The 19947-nt window shown below is 48.1% G+C and overlaps 1 protein-coding gene across 1 annotated transcript in view; it reads left to right on the forward strand.

Moving 5' to 3' along the window:
* The window catches only part of HDDC3 (HD domain containing 3), a 114040-nt gene extending 95251 nt beyond the window's left edge, over positions 1–18789 (forward strand). The window contains exons 2-4 of the mRNA XM_086958169.1: positions 3497–3552; positions 17362–17602; positions 18155–18789. Of these exons, the coding sequence (XP_086814295.1) occupies positions 3497–3552; positions 17362–17602; positions 18155–18285 (428 nt within the window). The 3' untranslated portion in view covers positions 18286–18789. The remainder of the gene's footprint in view (positions 1–3496; positions 3553–17361; positions 17603–18154) is intronic.
* Positions 18790–19947: the final 1158 nt, after the last annotated feature.

Consider the following 19947-nt stretch of genomic DNA (forward strand, 5'->3'; position numbering starts at 1 on the left):
CCGCCCCCAAGGCAGTAGAAGCATAAAGCATAAAGCCCCATCAAGGTATTCCCCCCCCCCCTTCCTTCCCCCCGCACCCTTCAGCAATGCCACTTATCTGTGCGATCAGCAATGGTTTCTTAGGTCCACAATCGCCCCAGCTCCTCCTCAGACTGAAGAAACAATACGCCTCTGTCCCAGAGTCCCCAACTCAGAGGCATAGAGTAGAAGCTGTCTCAAACTATGTTCAGTCCTGCTCATCCAGTCGGCTGTCGGCGTCCTCGTCCTCGGGTGGTTTGTCAGAATTCGATTTCTGTTCCTTCGCCCACCTCTTCATCGCCTGTTGCAGCGCCTTGGGGTCTGTGAAGATATGGGAATGTCCCCCCTTATTGACGCGGAGTTTGGCCGGATACAGTAAGGCGTAGTCTAAACCCAACTCTCGGAGCCGCTTCTTGTGGGGGATAAACTGCTTCCGCTCCTCCTGGACTTTTGCCGTAAAGTCCAGATACAGCGAGATGGTGGATCCCTCATATTGTAGGTGTTGTTTGGCCCTCGCCAGACGGAGCGCAGTGTCTCTATCCCTGTAGTTGAGGAGTTTCGCTATGATTGGGCGCGGAGGCGCGCCAGGCTGTGGTTTGGGGGCCAATGACCGGTGGGCTCTCTCAACCGTGAACATGGCCGAGAACACTCCGTCTCCCAGCAGTTTTGTGAGGAGTTCTTCCACAAAGCGTTCCATGGGGCCAGTGGAGGTGCTCTCCGGAAGGCCTGTGATGCGTATATTGCAGCGTCGCGAGCGCGCCTTCAAATCTTCTGTCTTATCACTCAGGACCTGCATCATTCTTTCCATTTTCTTCTGCGCCGTGTTCAGGTCCGTTTGTGCCTCCTCAACCTCCGTCATACGTCTTTCTGCGTGCTTGTCCAAGCGTTCCGCCATTCTGTCCATCCTATACGACATAGCGTTGATCTTGGACCCCAGGGTCGATATACTGGACTGTATCCCTGTTCCATTGACAATAACATAGTCTTGATGTCCAAGTCGTCGCTGCGAGCCGCCTCGGTATGTGTCGTGGGGCCGTCCTCCTTGGCCGGGCTTTGTTGGAGCAGCTGTTTCTGGGAGAAGGGCAGCTTACTCTGTGTTCTGTCCCCCTTGCCCATTGTCTTTTAGAAATCGACTGCTGTGCGGCGCCAAGTGTGTAGACCGCCAGGTGGTAGAGGGCGCAAGGAAAGGGAGGGCCTCAGCATTGGTGTGTACCCCCAGAAGCCCTAGTCGCCACCCGGAGGAGGGTGGGGGTGGGTCGGCTCGCGGGGGGGTCGCAAAGTTCACTCCACTCTCGGCGCTCTCCGTGGTCCCCCACGGACCCCGAAGCCCGAACCTCAATACAGTCCAATCAGTGGTTCTGGGAGGGGGGGACCGCTGGCCAAGCGACCTGTGTTCACTTTATTTCAAGGGGGGGGGGGGCACCCTCTCCACTAGAGTGCGTTGCCTCAGCAGACTTCAGGTGGGACCCAGAGCCACACAGTTCAGCGTTTATGACGCGAGGGAATGGCTCCGCGCTATCCAGGGGGGGGGGGGGCGACCTCCACGTCGCGAGGATCCACCTCGATGATGCCCTCTGTCGCGCACCCCAATGTACTTCCTGGCTGGGGGGGCGCCACAAAACCACAAAGTCAGATCCCCCTAGGGCTGTAGGTTCTCCCGTAGTCCCCCGTTATGTCCAAGGGGGGGGAAAGGAGGGCCACGCGTCTTACCGTGCTCCCCAGCCCGATCGCGGTCCGGAGGCCGCCTGCAGGGTCCTGTCGCGCGGGCTCTGGCCGTCGGAGACGTGTGGCGGCAGCAGACCGCCAGATTTCCTCACCTCAGGAGCGCGAGGGGTCTGGGCACCGGACCGGTGTCTGGCGCGGACTGCGGCCGCACGTCGGGTGACGCCAGCCGGATAGTGCGATCACCCGGGCCCGCTGCTTGTGGCCTGGACTCTCGGCACTGAGGGCTCCGTCCAGCCCGGCCGTACCACTCGATCCCCAGCGCCGCTGGAACCACCGCTGAGTCCCCGCTTGTTAAGGGGACGGCTGGGACCCGGTTGCTGCCAGATTACGCTGCTATGCAAGGATAATTCAGGATATTCCAGGCAATGCACGGCGGAGCTGCGGACTTAGGCAGCCATTTCGTTTGCCGGCTAGCTCCGCCCCCAGGAATCACAAATAATTAATAATAAATATGACCAGCCTATAGCCAGTCATTTTAACCTTGTAAACCAGTTACTATCAGACTTAAAGATTTTCCTTGAGGAACATGTCTTAAAGGATGAGCTACAGGACTCCAGATAAGGCCGCTGAATGTACCATTTAAATTCACTGCATCCATATGTACTGAACATCACTGGTAACATGATGATTACTGCATATCTCAAGAGATATCAGGACTGCTTTGATTCCACATACCAAACTTTTAAATCCTGATGCTTTTTGAAAATCCAGCTGTGTGCAGCCACTGAGCAATCAGTCTTGTTCTACCCGAGAAAGTCGGAATCTGAAACGTTGTAATGAAAATATATTTTTGTTCTTTCATTTGTTTGAGTCACTTATTGTGCGTGTCTGTGCGTCGGTGTGTGTGTGTTATTATTATAAAATATATATTTTGAGAAGTAATTTTTGCAAAAACAAAAGATGTTTTTGAAAACCATGATATCATATGGAATCAATGTGGAGACCGTGTGGATTGGGTATCTTTCGTAAATTACTCAACCTATTGGTTTAGTGGCAATTTGTTGAAAATTACAGAGATGTAGTGTTTTTTTGGGTCATATGCTATAAAGATATGAATGTAGTTTCCTGCTCTATTGGGTCAGGGTGGGTAGTGTGCAAGTGCTGTCAATAATATTGGATTGTGGTCTGTGTGGGAAAGCGTTTTGTGTGATGTGGTTGAGGTCCAACCTGTGTAAGTGGTGGATGGCATATGTGTTGTATTATAGTATTATGACCATTTTCTGTGGAGTTGTCTTTCTAGTGTTTTACACTGACTGTTGTGTTGTAATATAGCTAGTGGTGAAGTGTAATACATATCTAGGGGTCAGGGTATGTGAGAAAGAGGTATTTTACTGAGTGTCCTTAGGTCAGTGTGCAGACAGTAGCTGTTATGCAGTGATGACCAGGTGGCTAAGCACAGCAGATGCAACCCCTCTTGGTTTATCATTCGTCCCACTGATATGTGATGTATAGCCCAATTTTGTGTACTAAACTGGTGATGCTTCCTCTGCTCATTTGCAGTGTCATAAGCTACCTGTCCAATAAGCGGTCATTAGGTACCCCGACCACTATTGATGGCAAGTTAATTGGTTCTCCATACCCCCTCAAACATTTACTAACCTTGTGATAGAGTGCCAAAAAACGTTCATTTTTATATCTGTGGGTGAATTCGACTTGATTAAAGAAATGTGGATATGTTGTGTTATGTGCTAATAGGAATCTGATGTATAAATATGTAAATACTTTCTAAGTTGTTTTGTATTCTGTCTTTTAGGTGTTGCTAGAATTTTAACTCATGAAGCTGGAATAACAGACATAGCAATTCTACAGGTACATTTTTATATTTTAGGTGTCCCTGGATGATACATAACATGCATTTATTTGAGCAATTAAGTTCAGTATAACTGATCTCGGATCTCTAACCGCACATGTACCTTAGTGATTACATTATTTTTAGGTCTCGCGACCTATCGATGTGCGCAAGCGCATCGAGCGGAGCGAGAATTCAAGTGGCGAAAACATCTTCAAACCAAAGGGCTTTCAGCCCGCGGTTTTCATGCTGTTCACGTGAACCACGTGATAACATGCACGCGCATTCAGGGCCAGCCAGCCCAGCACATCAAAGGGCTTCTCCTCCCCTAATTATTCATGGCCGTCCGCAGGCCGGCTTGTACTTTCAGTTTCCCGAAACGGCTTCTCCTCACCTAATTAGGGGAGGAGAAGCCCTTTGATGTGCTTCACACCAATGCGCCTCACAGTTATTCCTCTTGTTTGTATTTGCTTCGGCTGCCATTCTCAGACTCTACGATCTGCTCATGTGCACAAGACGCTTTACACATTACACTCATCTACCTGAAGTGGGAATTTTAAACAAGCAAAGCTGGTCCTTCTGTACTTGCAGTTTCACTTCTAATGTGTGTTGTTATTTATCATGATTTTTAGCTGAGGTGTATCACGCTCATTCATGAGTTTGATCTTTTCATACTGTGAAATGTTTTCTAAGTTGTTTTTGATTGTCTTACCGCTGGAGGTCTCCCTGTGCTACATTTAGCCTCTGACACATGCAACGCCACTCAACCACGCAACGCCACGCAACAACGCAACGCCACTCAACCATGCAACGCCACTCACACATGCAACGCCACTCACACATGCAACGCCACTCATGCAACGCCACTCACACATGCAACGCCACTCACACATGCAACGCCACTCACACAACGCCACTTACACATGCAACGCCACTCAACCACGCAACGCCATTCACACATGCAACGCCACTCACACATGCAACGCCACTCACACATGCAACGCCACTCACACATGCAACGCCACTCACATGCAACGCCACTCAACTACGCAACACCACTCAACAACCCAACGCCACTCAACAACCCAACGCCACTCAACAACCCAACGCCACTCAACCACGCAACGCCACTCAACCACGCAACGCCACTCAACCACGCAACGCCACTCAACCACGCAACGCCACTCACACACGCAACGCCACTCACACACGCAACGCCACTCACACACGCAACGCCACTCACACACGCAACGCCACTCACACCCACGCAGCACCACTTTTACCCACACAGCACCACTTTTACCCACGCAGCGCCACTTTTACCCACGCAGCGCCACTTTCAGACACACAACGCCACTCACACCCATGCAAGCCCACTCTCACACACGCAACGCCACACTCACCCATGCAATGCCAATCACACACGCAACGCAAATCACACACGCAACGCCACTCACACACGCAACGCCACTCACCCATGCAACAACACTCACACATGCAACACCACTCACACACGCAACGCCACTCACACATGCAACGCCACTCACCCACGCAACGACACTAACTCAAAGCCACTCACACCCACGCAGTGCCACTTTCACACACACTGTGCAGTGCACAATAGGTCTCGCAGTAGGAAAGTTGGAGATATTGGTTTTGTAAATGACAAAGCCCTTTATGTTTTTAACATGCAAAATAAAAATAAAAGGCATTGTTATTTGCAGTTGTAATAGCTCCAACTTTCCTACTGCGAGACCTATTGGCAACGCCAGTGCTTGTTTTTATTGCCCACAACCAACCTAGATCTGTGACAGAAAGATGTTTGTTTAAGATTTCAAACTGCTTCTGATTATGTAAGCCCTCATCAGCTCAATTAAATTAAAAAGCCCAAATTGTAATGTCATTAAATGTCTGCATCCATATTAGGTGCTTCTAAGTATCACATAGCATTATTGCTCACATTTAATTTGCTGTGATTGAGACAGTTATCTATTATGTAACGCACATCTGCACGCTACATTGTATGTAGAGGAATAATAGCGACAGATCCACCAGTGATAGAGAGCCAGTAGAAAAGTATAGGTGGGTTGAAGATGGAGTATTGTTGCAGTGCTAAAAAGAAATTTTGTGGAGTGGTGGAAAGGTGTGTGTGTGTTAAGATTGCCTAGTGTGATGCCAAGAAACGACTTTATTAAGGGGGGGCCATCTTCAACCCACCTATACTTTTCTACTAGCTCTCTATCACTGGTGAATCTGTCGCTATTTTTCCTCTACATACAATCAAGGAGGTACTTAGCTGATACCAGTTCTTAACAAAACCCAGATGACGAGACTCCGCCATTGGGTGGGCTGATGGGTATTATTTCACACTCTTCCTGCTCTCCTTATAAAAACTACTTATGAATGTACTGGTTCTTTGTAGCTTTCTCTTTAGACCCTTAGCATCCCTGTTGTGTTTTTTGATAGCTAGATTGGGGGATAGGATGCAGGCTGGTCTTTAAATACTCCCCTTAAACCCTTCTCACGTTGTGTTTTTTGATAGTCCTGAACTGACCAACAGTAAGTATTCTCAACCTCTGGGTCTTGATGAAAGGCCAATATAGGGCCAAGAGATCCGTGACGAAACTGTAACTGGGCCTTGCAACACTTGGCAGATACAGCCTCCCATGGGCTGATCACATATTTCTTTGCTGCAGTTCCACACATGCTGAAAACAACTTTAGTAGTTGCAGACCTGTATGGACAGATTGGGCCTTAGGAGCTGTATCACTACATGGGCCGGTCACACTAGTTGTAGTGTGGTAGTTGCTGCCATGCAGATGCCGAAAACAACTTGGGAAGATACAGCTGCACACAGGCCGTCTCAATCTTGGGCATTTGATCGGGCCTTGGCAATTGCTTGTATGCTCTCTGATGCTTGGGTCAACATAGTGCTCTCCAGCAGTTCTCTCTTCTGACTACTTAACAGACACACTGGGCCTATCCACTTTACTTCGCCCCAGACATTTTCTCCTCTTGCTGGATGAGAAGGCTTCTACGCGCTTTAAGATAGGTGCACAGCTCTTTAGGTGGCTGCTCTATGGGAGGCTTCTTGTGAGCACTCTAAACTTCTTTGTGTGGGTCTAACTCCTCCAACACATTGGATTGGCCTTTGCATGTGTCTTTCAATAATGAAAGCATGCAAATGGCCTAAGGCGGGTTCATGTCCCACTTCCTTTCCAATGTGTCACTTCCACAGCGTTTTGCTCTCTGGAGTGAGCAGCGACGCACAGGGTGGCAGCTGTGGATCAGTTTACTAATTAAACACAACACCGTCGCTTTCACTTTAGCGGCTGTACTTGTTGTTTTATGTGGGCTGTTTCTAATTACCTGTTGTTTTACTTTGCTCCCGCCCCCCTTCCCGCCGTGTACACTATGCTCCCGCCTCCCCTTCCTGACGTGTTCACCAGGCTCCTGCCCCCCTCCTGTTGTCTGCATTTCCTTTGCTCCTGCCCCCCTTCCACTGTACTTTCGGTTGCAGTGTTCTACTTAGCACCTACTCCCCTTCCCACCGTGTTCACTATGCTCCCGCCCCGCTTCCCGCTGTGCTCATCGTGCTCCCGCCTCCCCTTGTCTGCATTTCCTTTGTGCTATCAGCTGTCCCACAATGTGACTCTGATTGCTATTTCTACAGAGCTGCAGGCTTCACAACTGAGCTGTGCGGACTGCTGTTAGATATCCATCCTAGTTTGCTTCTAAGCACTGTGCTGTTTATGACAGGTGTACCTAAGCACACTGTTTGTTTCCTAATTTCCTGTTGTTTTACTCTGCTCCTGCCCACCTTCATGCAGTATTCACTATGCTCCCGTCCCCCTTCTTGCCGTGTTCACCATGCTCCCGACCCCCTTCCATTGTCTGCGTTTCCCTCGCTCCCGCCCCCCTCCAACTGTACTTTCGGTTGCAGTTTTCTACTTTGCTCCTGTCCCCCTTTCCACCGTGTTCACCATGCTCCCGCCCCCTCTCGTTGTCTGCATTTCCTTTACTCTATCAGCCGTCCCACACCGTGACTCTGATCTCTATTTTTGCAGAGCTGCAGGCTTCAGAACTGAGCTGTGCGGACTACTGTTAGATATTCGTCCTAGTTTGCTTCTAAGCGCTGTGGAGTTTATGACAGGTGTACCTAAGCACACTGTGCACAGGGCCCAGGGGAGTGATTGCTGTAGCTTTTTGAGCTGGTCTTCAAAAAGCGCACCCGGAATTTATAATATTTAGTGAGTGGCTAGAGGGGAGGTAGTGGGGGGGCACTTACCTTCCTGTACAGAAGAAAGAGAGTTGACAAAGTAAGACAAGCACAGGGACTGCTGATAAACCCCTGGCCCCCTCCTCTACCTCCCAGCAGAACCCCCTAGTCAGTGCTAGCTCCCTGGCTGGTGGTCTTGGCCATGGAAAATGTCCGGTCTGGAAGGACCCCACCCGCAGCCACTCGAAGTGCGAACATCTGGATATGAAGAGGTCGAGGAAATAGCCCCTGAGGGCCGTGCGTCAGAGTCCTGGGGGCGGAGAGGCTGGGAAAGGATAACAATAACAGACCCCCTGCACCGAGCCTTTAAGAGTAGAGCGCAATGCAATGGGCTTTAATTACAGACCACAGTACAGGAAGAGGACCCGGGGATTGAGGGTGGAGGCTGATGGGGGGCATCTACAGGTGGCCCAAGGCTCAACAGTTCTCACATCCCTGGGGTGGGGCTTTACTGGGCGGATTACATGGGCAGGCATTAGGGTCACAAGCATCAAGAAGTATCTCCTACAATAGGCTATTTGTGTGCAGTGAAAAAACAATATTAAACACTTAAGCGTTTAACCCCTTCGGTACCCAGCCGTCATGAGCCACGGGTGGCCTGTGCGCATGACGGCTTGGTTCCGTCACGACCACACCCTCGATTGAAATGTCCAGCACCGGGTTGGAATTCCTGCCGCAGGCAAGGTGTTAATACCAGTTTTGATGTTAAAGTGTTGCAAACAGGTGGAACTATTACCAAAGGCAAGGTGCTCTGAGGGCTGAAGTGCGGAGTTAGCCTTAGTGAGATTCAAACTCCTGATATACTGGTCACAGCTTGTGAACCTCGTGCTCATTTCTGCCGAACAATCTGATGGTAAAAAAGAAAGTTCTAATACAGTTAAAACACCACCTGCAAGGAGCCATTAATGGAAACTCCAACCTCCTTGCACTGCAGATTGCATTCTGGGATTTGCAGTTCACAGTTAAGGCATGCAAATCCTGGCCTGCAAACTGCCTATGGTTAAAATGCCATGACAGGCTGAAAGTGTCACACATGTGACACTGGATCACAAGGCAGTACACAGATTTTGTTGCTGACCTTTTTAATTTGCACCTCTTAATCTCGCCAATGTTTGTTCCGTTACTTATTAAACAAGCATCATACATGTTGGCAAATCTGTTTAATTCCCTTTTTTACAAGTTATGCATGAATCAGAATTTGTCTGTGCTAAAATGATATTACACACTAGAGTCGTTTTATAACCCCTTCCACGCTGATGACGAGCTGGGCTCGTCATGGCGTAGCCTCCTCGCACGCTGATGACGAGCCCAGCTCGTCACGTAACATGCGATTTAAAAAATCTCAGCGTGCGAGCGGAATTCCGCTAGCGCACATGAGGTTAAGCAACGGTGCCATATGTTTATTGCATTACTTTCTCCATTTTGCCCTAACGGCCTGCAGCAAAGTCTGATTGCCAAAAAATCACCAATGTGCTATTGTACAAGATGCAAAAGTTAACCACAAGGCCTCCACTCTGGTGTCGCATATAAAAAAAAACACCGCTACCGCTCAATATGCTCAATCATTGATGAGACAGTGGTCCACTGTCATTTAATGATGATGCACCAGTCTAGGTCACAGGACAAGTCTGGGAACTATTCATGTCTGGGGCAACAGACACTAGATTAGCACTATGCCCAGGCCACAAGTTAGAAGTATTAATTGAATTAGCTTTAACATCATTATGTCTTTAACAGGTTCAGACAGAAGCTGGTGTTGTTGGTGTCTTTGGTTCTTTTATTGAACACCCCTTTATTTGATGTGATGAGATTTTGAAGGTTTAACCATGACGTGTAGCAACCACAAATGTGTTTTAGATGTAGCAGAGAATTCCTTCACTCTTCTCAGGTTACTTGGGTCCGCTCCCTCTATGGGCTGCAACTCTCCCAGTTTTTTTTGTCATAGCTACGCAGACTCTCAGAAAGATCTTTACTACTGTTTCTATATCTCTTTTCTGTGCCCTTCACTAGTCACCACTTCAGTGATTAAGTTTTAGTAGTGTTTATTTCCTTTAGGGCTACTCTGACATGCCTTGTATGTTTCCTGTGCTTCCCATCTCAATTAAAAGGAAAACAAGCATTTACAATGCAATGGTCTCGGCATTATTAAACGTAGAGATATTGTCATTGCTCATGACATTTTTTTTTAAACATAAATAAATGGTATTGTCGTTTACAATGGCAATAGGTGAGCATTAGAGAGTATTAGTGAGTATTCGCGGACACAGAGCCACACACAGACAGAGAGCCACACACACACACACACACACAGCCCCCCCCCACACACACACACACACACACACACAGAGCCCCCCCACACACACACAGAGTCCCCCCACACACACAGAGCCCCACACACACACAGAGCCCCACACCCACACACACACACAGCGAGCCTCACACACACACAAACATAGCCCCCCACACACACACACACAGAGCCCCCCACACACAGAGCCCCACACACACACACAGAGCCCCCCACACACACACAGAGCCCCCCACACACACAGAGCACCCCCCACACATACACACACACACACAAAGCCCCAACACACACACAGAGCCCCACACACACACCGAGCCACACACACACAGCGAGCCATACACTCACAGCAAGCCACACACACACAGCGAGCCACACACACACAGCGAGCCACACACACACAGAGCCATACACACACAGCAAGCCACACACACACTGCGAGCCACACACACACAGAGCGAGCCACACACACAGAGAGAGCCGCACACACAGAGAGAGCTGCACACACAGAGAGAGCCGCACACACAGAGCGAGCCGCACACACAGCGAGCCACACACACAGCGAGCCACACACACAGCGAGCCACACACACAGCGAACCACACACACAGCGAACCACACACACAGCGAACCACACACACAGCGAGCCACACACACAGGGAGCCACACACACAGAGCCCCCCCCCCACACACACACACACAGAGCCCCACACACACACACAGAGCCCCACACACACAGCGAGCCACACACACACACAGCGAGCCACACACACACAGCGAGCAACACACACACACACACACCGCGAGCTACACACACACACAGCGAGCCACACACACACACACAGAGCCCCACACACACACACACATAGAGCCCCCCCAACACACAGAGCCCCCCCACACACACACACACACAGAGCCCCACACCCACACACACAGAGCCCCCCCCCCACACACACACACACACAGCCCCACACTCACACACAGAGCCCCACACAGAGCCCCTCACACACATACAGAGCGGTCGCGACTAGGACTACGCAGACGCCCTCATGCCCGCTGTCAGAAAGCAAATGGCATTGGTTGGTTAGAAGCACAAGTTCAAAGTCAAATTCAAAGGTCGGAGCCTAAAGGGTAAAAACATAGGTCAAAGGTCAGGACAAAGGAACATAAACTTATACCACAGATAAAATAGAACGTGGGAGGCACAAACCGAAAGAATCAAAATCCAAAATTGTTCCCAAACAAAGCTGACTGCTGAAACATTGGTAAAGGCAGCGAGTGTGGTGGGAGAGACTTTGGAGGGGCGTGTTTGGGAGACCGGGAGAGGCTGGCACAGCGTTGATGTCCTTGTCATCTCAGAGCTGCGCGGGCAGCCGCTGCCGCCACCTCAGACCCCAGAAGATGCGGAGAGGGCATTATTGGGAACTGGGAGCGGCACCATTAAATGGAGCCCGTAGCTGTTCTGGCTGGTATCAGGCTCTGCCCACACACACCCTCCGCTCGGGTGGCAAGGTCCGCCTAAGACGTGCAGCGGCGCCTCTCCTTGCTGCAGCAGTGCCATGTGCCCCAATGCACCCGGGCACAGATACATGCAGACAGGAGAGACTAGATGCACACATGGTGGTTGGGGGGGCAGGTGAAACATTTGGGGGGCTGGTTAACACAAAGACAGGACGAGGGAGGAGGAACAGTCGGGGAGCTCGCGGACTAAAACACGAGGGAGGCAGGGGGGGCAGGAGAGAGCAGACAAAAGATTCATAGACGGCATAGACAATGAGTGACAGCAGTGACATCAGACGTGATTGTCCACACATGAGGCTTCAAGGATGAGGGAAGAGACAGGAGGCATGAGGGCACAGACAGGAGGAATGAAGTCAACCAGAGGCATGAGGGCACAGACAGGAGGCATGGCGGCACAGACTGGAGGCATGGCGGCACAGACTGGAGGCATGGCGGCACAGACTGGAGGCATGAGCGCACAGACAGGAGGCATGAGGGCACCGACAGGAGGCATGAGGGCACCGACAGGAAGCATGAGGGCACAGACAGGAAGCATGAGGGCACAGACAGGAAGCATGAGGGCACAGACAGGGGGCAGAGGGCACAGACAGGGGGCAGAGGGCACAGACAGGGGGCAGAGGGCACAGACAGGGGGCAGAGGGCACAGACAGCGGGCATGAGGGCACAGACGGGGAGAAAGTCTTGAAGTTGTTATGTTTCCGTTCCTGTTGTGTAATTCCCCCTGGGCCTACCTAGGAGATACAAGATCACAGGTTATGGGTGGGGAGATGATTGGTGCGAGGCCGGCCTGCTCTGCCCGTGACAACGGGGCAGCAATGCTTAATGCTCTCATTATTGGTTACTTTGCTGTGTGTTTCTCTCTGTCAGCACTGCAGACCCATCCGAACTGCCACGGCTCTTCAAAGCCCGGCAGGTCATTTATCATCCCCTGCCGCTCCCAGGGCTGGAGGTGGCTGAGTGCGGGTGATGCGCAGAGTCCATTGACAGGCAGGCCTGCACGCCAGGGGACCAGGGGGACGGCACCCTGAAAAGGCATGTGTGTTCCTGTAATGGTTTGCAAACCCGTTGACGGAGAAGAAGAGATTCTTTTTATTTGTATTTTACGCCGTTTTTTTGTTTTGTTTTGCTTTTAGCAGCTTTCCAAGCAGCGCTTCAGGGCGCTTATTTGCATTCCACAGGCATGTGGTGTGAGCCAACAACAAACCATTACAAGACGGTCCAAGGGATATAAAGTTTAGAGGCCCACACCTGGTTATTATCCCCAGCTCCTTCTACATATATAACACAAAAACACAGGGGGTCTAACAGCCTATTTCATTAGCTGAGCTGTCAATCCGACTTCGGATTGACAGCTCAGCTAATGAAACAGGCTGTTAGACCCCCTGTGTTTTTGTGTTATATATATGGTGTGAGCCGACATACCGTTGCAGGCATGGTCCGCTGTAAGCCCAGAGCGCTGTAGTGATTTTTTTTAGAGTGGGGGATTAACTTTTGAGGAAACAGAATAATCTCGTCGGCATCTTTACCGCACATTTCTGAACCGAAGAATACGTCTTACTCTGATATAATTAATTTAATTGCCGCGGTAATTCTGTATTAGAATCAGAAGGGGCAGATTGAGGAGACAAGATGAAGGGAAGCTGTGGGTCCCTAAAGGTCGCACTTAGGCACTCTGGCATTTTTCTCAGTGGGTTGCATGCTAGAGCGCTGCCTTCAGACCTGGAGGAAGCACACACAAGGAGATGATGGACGGAGTGCTGAAACTTTTCAGACACTCAGCCCCAGTCACAGATCTGGGTTGAATCCATCATCGCCGCTGGAGCAGGAAGGGGCTGTAAGAAAACGGACATCAAAACTTACCTGGAGTGGCAGCGGGGCTGTTCCTGACAACAACAACAACAACAACAAAAATGGCTGCCCCAAAGCTCCGAAATTTTCGGAATCGAGGGTGTGTTTTTGGGTGAGTGACGGATGACGTCACAGATAGAAAGAACCTAAAACAACACACCCCGAAACCGAAAAAGATGGGGCTTAAAGGGAGTGACGCCCCTCTCCTCCAATGGCTGGCCAGCATTTACTAGGCCAGCCAATGGAGAAGAGGGGCGGGTTCCAAGCACCCTCTAAGAAACAATAAATCTCGGGCTCCGCCCACTGCTACGCAATGCGACGGTCCTCGACCTAAAAAGGGGTTTCACCTCTAGTAGGAAAAAAGGGGTTTCACCGCTAGCGTAGCCAACCTGCAGAGAAACACTCCCTTTAGATTACTGGCATTCATCCAATATGTAAATGAACACTTACATGGTGACATGGCCCTGACCTCAGGCCGTAGTCGTAGGGACTTATGAACCCTCTTCCTTTTGGCTGCAGAGTCTGTGCGTGGTTTCTCCGTCTTCGGTGGATACAAATTTTGGCCTCTCATCACAGGCTTTCCTGGTTCCTTCCTTCATCCTGTCAAGTCAACACCCCAGCTCGCATTTTCCTCTCCTGCTCCACTCCTTGCCTCAACTATCCTGCTCAGGGCTTTCTTCCTTGCGCTGTCCGTGTCTTGGTGCACGCGTCCTCTGCAGTTGTTCGGTGTCTTCCTCCTTTAGGTACAGTGAGATTTTGTGATTTCCCACGAATACCATAATGTTGAATCAAGTGGCAGAGGGCAAATTCGAAGCCCCAAGTTCTAATGTCAGCCTCTCCAGCAGATAAGCACATCTCCTCTGATTTTAGTCTTATAGTGGTAAAATTACATATAGTAAAATTCTGGGCTAGACCATTGCCACCAATAATTACAGAATGGAACTGGAAGCTGAATTAGAGTTTGCATAAGAAAGAATAGTATATCTAGACAGGGGCTACTGCAACAAGATATGGCACAGCCATAGGTTTGCCTATGCAAGAGCTTTTGGCTTTGCAAATGTGTTTAGCCATGTTGTACATCAGCATGGCTGCTGTACAGCATTGTAAAAGGTAAGTGGCATAGAGGAGAGTGGTTTGAAGTGCCGTAGAGTGAAATGGCAGAGAGTGAAGCAGAGTGTGATAGAGTGAAGTGGCATACAATATTGTATATTGGAGTGGTATAGAGTGGAGTTGCGTAAAGTGGCGTACAGTTGAGTGCGTAGAGTAGAGGGAATGGTGTAGAGTGCATTGGCATAGAGTGTTGCAGAGTTTAACGGCTTAGAGTGCAGCAGCATAAATTTGAGGCATACAATGCGGCGTCATAGAATGCAGTAGCATAGATTAGAGTGTTGCATAGTAGAATGTTGTGGTGCAGAGTAGAGTGCCGTAGAGTACAGCGGCATGGAGTACAGCAATGCAGATTAGAGGACGGTGGTATAGAGTGCAGTGGCATAGGTGCAGACTAGAGTGGCATAGTGGTGCAGAGTGGAATATAGTGCTGTGGAGTGCAGTGGCATAGAGTGGCATGCTTCAGAGTGCAGTGGAGTGGAGTGATGCAGAATCAAGTGGTGTAGAGTGCAGTAGTGCAGAGTAGATTGGAGGTGGAGTTCATTGGAATAGAGTGCAGTGTTGCAGAGTAGAGTGTCATAGAGTGCAGTGGTATAGTGTGGAGTACAGTGCTTTTGTGTAGAGTGTAGTGGTTTAGGGTAGATTGGTGTAGAGTAGAGTGGTGTAGCGTACAGTGGAAGAGAGTAGAGTTCAGTGGCATAGAGTAGAGTGCAGTGGCGCAGAGTAGAGTGCAGTGCCCTACAGTGAAGTGGGGTGACGTAGAGTTGAGTGGACTGGTGCAGAGTACATTGCCGTAGAGTGTAGTGGCGTACAATGCAGCTTCATAGACTTAGAGTGATGCATAGTAGAGTGCATACAGTGCAGTGGTATAGAGTACAGTGGCGTAAAGTGCAGTGTTGTAGAGTGGTGCTGAGTAGAGTGGCATAGTGCGAGTGGTGCAGAGTAGAGTGGAGTGGCGTAGTAAGGAGTGCTGCAGAGTGCAGCGGCTTACAGTGCAGTAGTGCAGAGTAGAGTTCAGTGGCAGAGAGTGCATTGTTGCAGACCAGAGTGCCGTAGAGTCCAGTTATGTAGAGTGGCATGGAATGGAGTTGCATAGAGAGCAGTGGTGTAGACTACAGTGGTTATGAGTAGAGTGAAGAGGCATAGAGTGCATTGGTTTAGAGTAGAGTGACATAGAGTGCAGTGGCATAGAGTAGATTGTTTCAGAGTAGAGTGAAGTGGCGTAAAGTGGATAGGTACAGGGTAGAGTGAAGGGGTGTAGAGTGGATTGGTGCAGGGTAGAGTACAGTTGGCATAGAGGGGCGTAGAGTAATGGCGTAAAGTGATGTAGAGTGCATAGGCATAGAGTGCAGAGTAGAGTGGCGTACAGTGGATTGGCAGAGTACAGGGGCGTAGTGGTACAAAGTAGAGTGCGTTGGCGTAGAGTGTATTGGCATAGAGGGCAGTGGTGTAGAGTGCAGTGTTGCAGAGTGGCATAGAGTGGAGTGGCCTGTACAAGATTGGTTTAGAGTGCATTGGCATATAGTAGAGTTGTGCAGAGTAGAATGCACTGGCATGTAGTGGTGTAAAGTAGAGTGGAGTGGCATAGAGTGGAGTAGGCATGGTGTGGTAGCACACTTCTATTATAGACAACCCATTTTCAATTGAAATGACCATTATATTTGCACAGACAGTTTTACTACTAACACTATAAAGCGCACAATTGATAATGTGTGGAAATGGCTTCACCAGGTGTATTGATTTGTTCTGATCATATTAAAGTATTTGTTTCCAAAACACTTCAGAATTAACAATAAATCTGCTTCATTTGTGCTTTGTTAATTCTGATATATTCTGAAATACGTTAACAGTTCATTTAAATGTTGTGTGCTAGAAATAACCCGTTCCTAACCCCGGTATCCAGCAAGATTGTCACATAAATTCTCTCACTTTTTAAAGTCAGAGAAGGAAAAGTAAACATCAAGCGCCATCAGAAGACAGAGAGTGACATTTGACCTTTGAGTTCCCAGCAAATGTGACAGAATAAGATCAAGATTTACAGGCCTGTTTACAGAAAGGATCACTCTTGGAAGAATACAAGGAGAGGTAGTGTGAAAAGGTTGTGCTGCTAGGGAGGGACAAACTGAACCAGGACAGCCTAACTCAAATAAAGCCAGCAAATAGAAAGGCAAAAAAAGTGAATTACAAAGCACGACGCCAGTGGTAAGCAAAGGTCGGAATACATTCCCAGGGAAGGTGTCTGAATGTCCTTAAGATGTCTGTAGCAAACTAGACAGCCTCGCTCGATGTCTGTTAGGCTTCGACCTAAAAAGGGGGAGTATCACAGATTAAACTAAATCAATGCAAGAAATGGGTCAAAGAAAAATATTGGGGTCCACAGTTAGGACAAAGCAGAGAGTAAACCGTGTGGATACCGATAGGGTTCTAATCAGTATACGTATTATGTTGGTAATTTAAAAGAACGAAATGTGTTTGAAATAAAGAGACGGTTTTCAGACAGTTGAGTTGGTTGTGTGTCGCAGTCGCCATATACATTGATAGTCACTGCTGCTTGATGAGTTTTTGATAAACTCTATGTTGATCTATATAAATTATTGAAACACAATAAAATATAGTTAAAAAATAACTTTTGCAAACTGTTATAGGTAAATGTACTTACCTAGGTATTGTTTACTGCTGAACGTGTGTTTGTCTTCGCTATGATTCTATAGCATATGAAAGTGTTCCTTTCCCCAGTCAATCCGTGTCCTTGTTCTTTCTTGACACTCAGGCAGCTCTCCTCCATGACACCGTGGAAGACACAGACACGGAGTTTTCGGAAATTGAAGAAGTCTTTGGAACGAAAGTTAGAGAAATGGTTGAAGAGGTGACGGACAACAAATCATTATCTAAGGAAGAGAGAAAAGAGCTACAGATTGAGCACGCAGCCCACAGCAGCTATGGCGCCAAGCTTGTAAAACTGGCAGACAAGCTCTACAACCTACGAGACCTCAAGCGCAGCACGCCAGAAGGTGCTTAATCAGTGCAGGGTGGCGCTTCTTTGAGCAATGGGGCTGTGGCTTGGCAGTGAGAGAGAGGGCAGGCAGGGAAATATGCTGGGTTGCTCTGGGGCACGGGTAATAGTGGTGATCATTATCCTAATAACGAACTGGGAAATTCAGACAAGGCTACTACCCTCGTGGTCCGCTGGAATTAATGTTAAGGGTAGTAGTGTTCTAGACGGGCAGCCCTCCCCTCAACAACATACTCATTAAAATATAAAGCCCGGGTGGCGGAATTTGTGTGGTCTGTTGAATTCTTATGGATCACAGCACGTTGTGATTGTTAAAGTATATGCTTTAATGTATGTTTAGTATATTAAAACGTGCTTCAGATTGAGCCGATTAGGCGTTTGTCCTATGAATGCAAAATATATAGTGCATCGGCAACTCGAAATGTCTATTGTGACTAGATAACGTTGGGTGGGCTAGGATCTGCGAACATTCATTTGTTTTTTTAAATCGTGGTGATGCCCTTCTGTGTAGATCGTGATGTTATCACTGATAATGTTTCTTCTTCTGTAGGTTGGACAGAGCAGCGCGTGCAGGAATATTTCATTTGGGCTTCAAGAGTAGTAAATGAAATGAGAGGCACACACCCGACGTTGGAAGCAAGTCTTGATCAGTTGTTCTGTGAACGTGGAATAGAAATTTAGGTTTTTAAAAAATTGCTTTGATCGTTTTCCTGTTTTGAAAGAACATTAAAGGGGGCCTGGTCGACCTGTATAATTAATTAAACGAATACACCCCAGTATCTTGTGTACCTTGGGTCTCCGATAAGTCAAATAATCCTCTACAGCTGCACAAAGTTCCCTTATGGCAAGGAGTAATAATTTCATTGAGAGTTAAGTAGAACAATGAATAAGTGCGGTTAACTCAACAAAGGACTTTGTACATCTTTGTAAGTTGTGAAAAAACTTAAAATATGCGAGGTACAGAAGTGAAATTCCACCTATATTTATAAACAAGTATTAGTCGCAAACAGCTTTCACATGTATTCCTATCTGTGCTACAGTGCAAAACGTACCTCATATATTGCTGCATTGAATGTGTATTATAAAGCACTATTGTACATTGCTTTGTAATTAGCTTAAAACGAGTTGTTGCATGGGTTGTCTGAATTAATTTGAGTGTAATTTATAAAATAAAAAGAAGAAAAAGAATATTCCGTGCATTTTTATTTTAAATTTTGAGTACCCAAGTTACCATCTACCAAAAGCATGTATAATTCACAATGTTGTTTCATCCATATGAACGTTCGGAGTGACGGCGGCCAAGTACTGGAACAGCCTTCCTCTGGACCTTAGGTTCATTGAGTCAGAACAAGTCTTCCGACGCAAACTAAAAACCTGGCTGTTTACCAAACTCTGATTAGGCGAGCCTGTGGCCCTCTGTAACCTCAGGTTAGGATGGTTTTGAACCTGGTAGCCCCCTCCCGTGATTAACTTGTATTCTCAGCGCCGGGACACCCCCGTCGGGGGTAGCCGAGCGCTTTATAAGCTTCTTAAATAAATAAATAAATAAATATAACATTCAACATACGGTTATTCTGTAATTTGAGAAAAACTAATTGTTATGTAAGAAAAGAAAATGCAAGTATAAGTAAATGTGGTATTCAGATACATATTAGGTTGATGGACTTACTCTTGAATTCCCAATATCACAACTGCTAAATTATAACATTTGACAGAAAAATGTTGCAATTAATTTACTGGTGAGATTTGTACACACACAGAGTAATACTGCATCGGTATGAATGGAGAGCCAGATACAACATGGAATTTAGAATAATTAATATCTGAACATGTGAAGAGTGAAAGTATTAGGAGGAGCTCTGTTTTTGCTCGGTTCAGGTTTCGGTGGAGAGCTTTGGTCCAGAACCGCATCTCGTTTATGATCACAGAGAGTCTTCAAATCCTTGGCAGGGAATATTAAAGTAAAGTTTCATGCCATCTGTGTAAAAATGATAGTTCATGTTTCATTGACCAATGGTATGGGCTAAGGGCTCCGTGTAAGAATAGAGTCTGTGATAAATTAGAGCATGTGGGACACCATGATGCAGGCCTGATGGGTCAGCAAAAATGAGAGGCGGTAGGGACACCTTGATGCTGGTCAGATGGGTCAGCAAAAATGAGAGGCGGTGGGGACACCTTGATGCAGGTCTGATGGCTCCGCAAAAATGAGAGGCGGTGGGGACACCTTGATGCAGGATTGATGGGTCAGCAGAAATGAGAGGCAATGGGGGACACCTTGATGCAGGTCTAATGGCTCCGCAAAAATGAGAGGCGGTGGGGGCACCTTGATGCTGGTCAGATGGG

The sequence above is a fragment of the Lissotriton vulgaris genome, chromosome 2_1 (assembly GCF_964263255.1).
Source record: "Lissotriton vulgaris chromosome 2_1, aLisVul1.2, whole genome shotgun sequence".
Classification (NCBI taxonomy): domain Eukaryota; kingdom Metazoa; phylum Chordata; class Amphibia; order Caudata; family Salamandridae; genus Lissotriton; species Lissotriton vulgaris.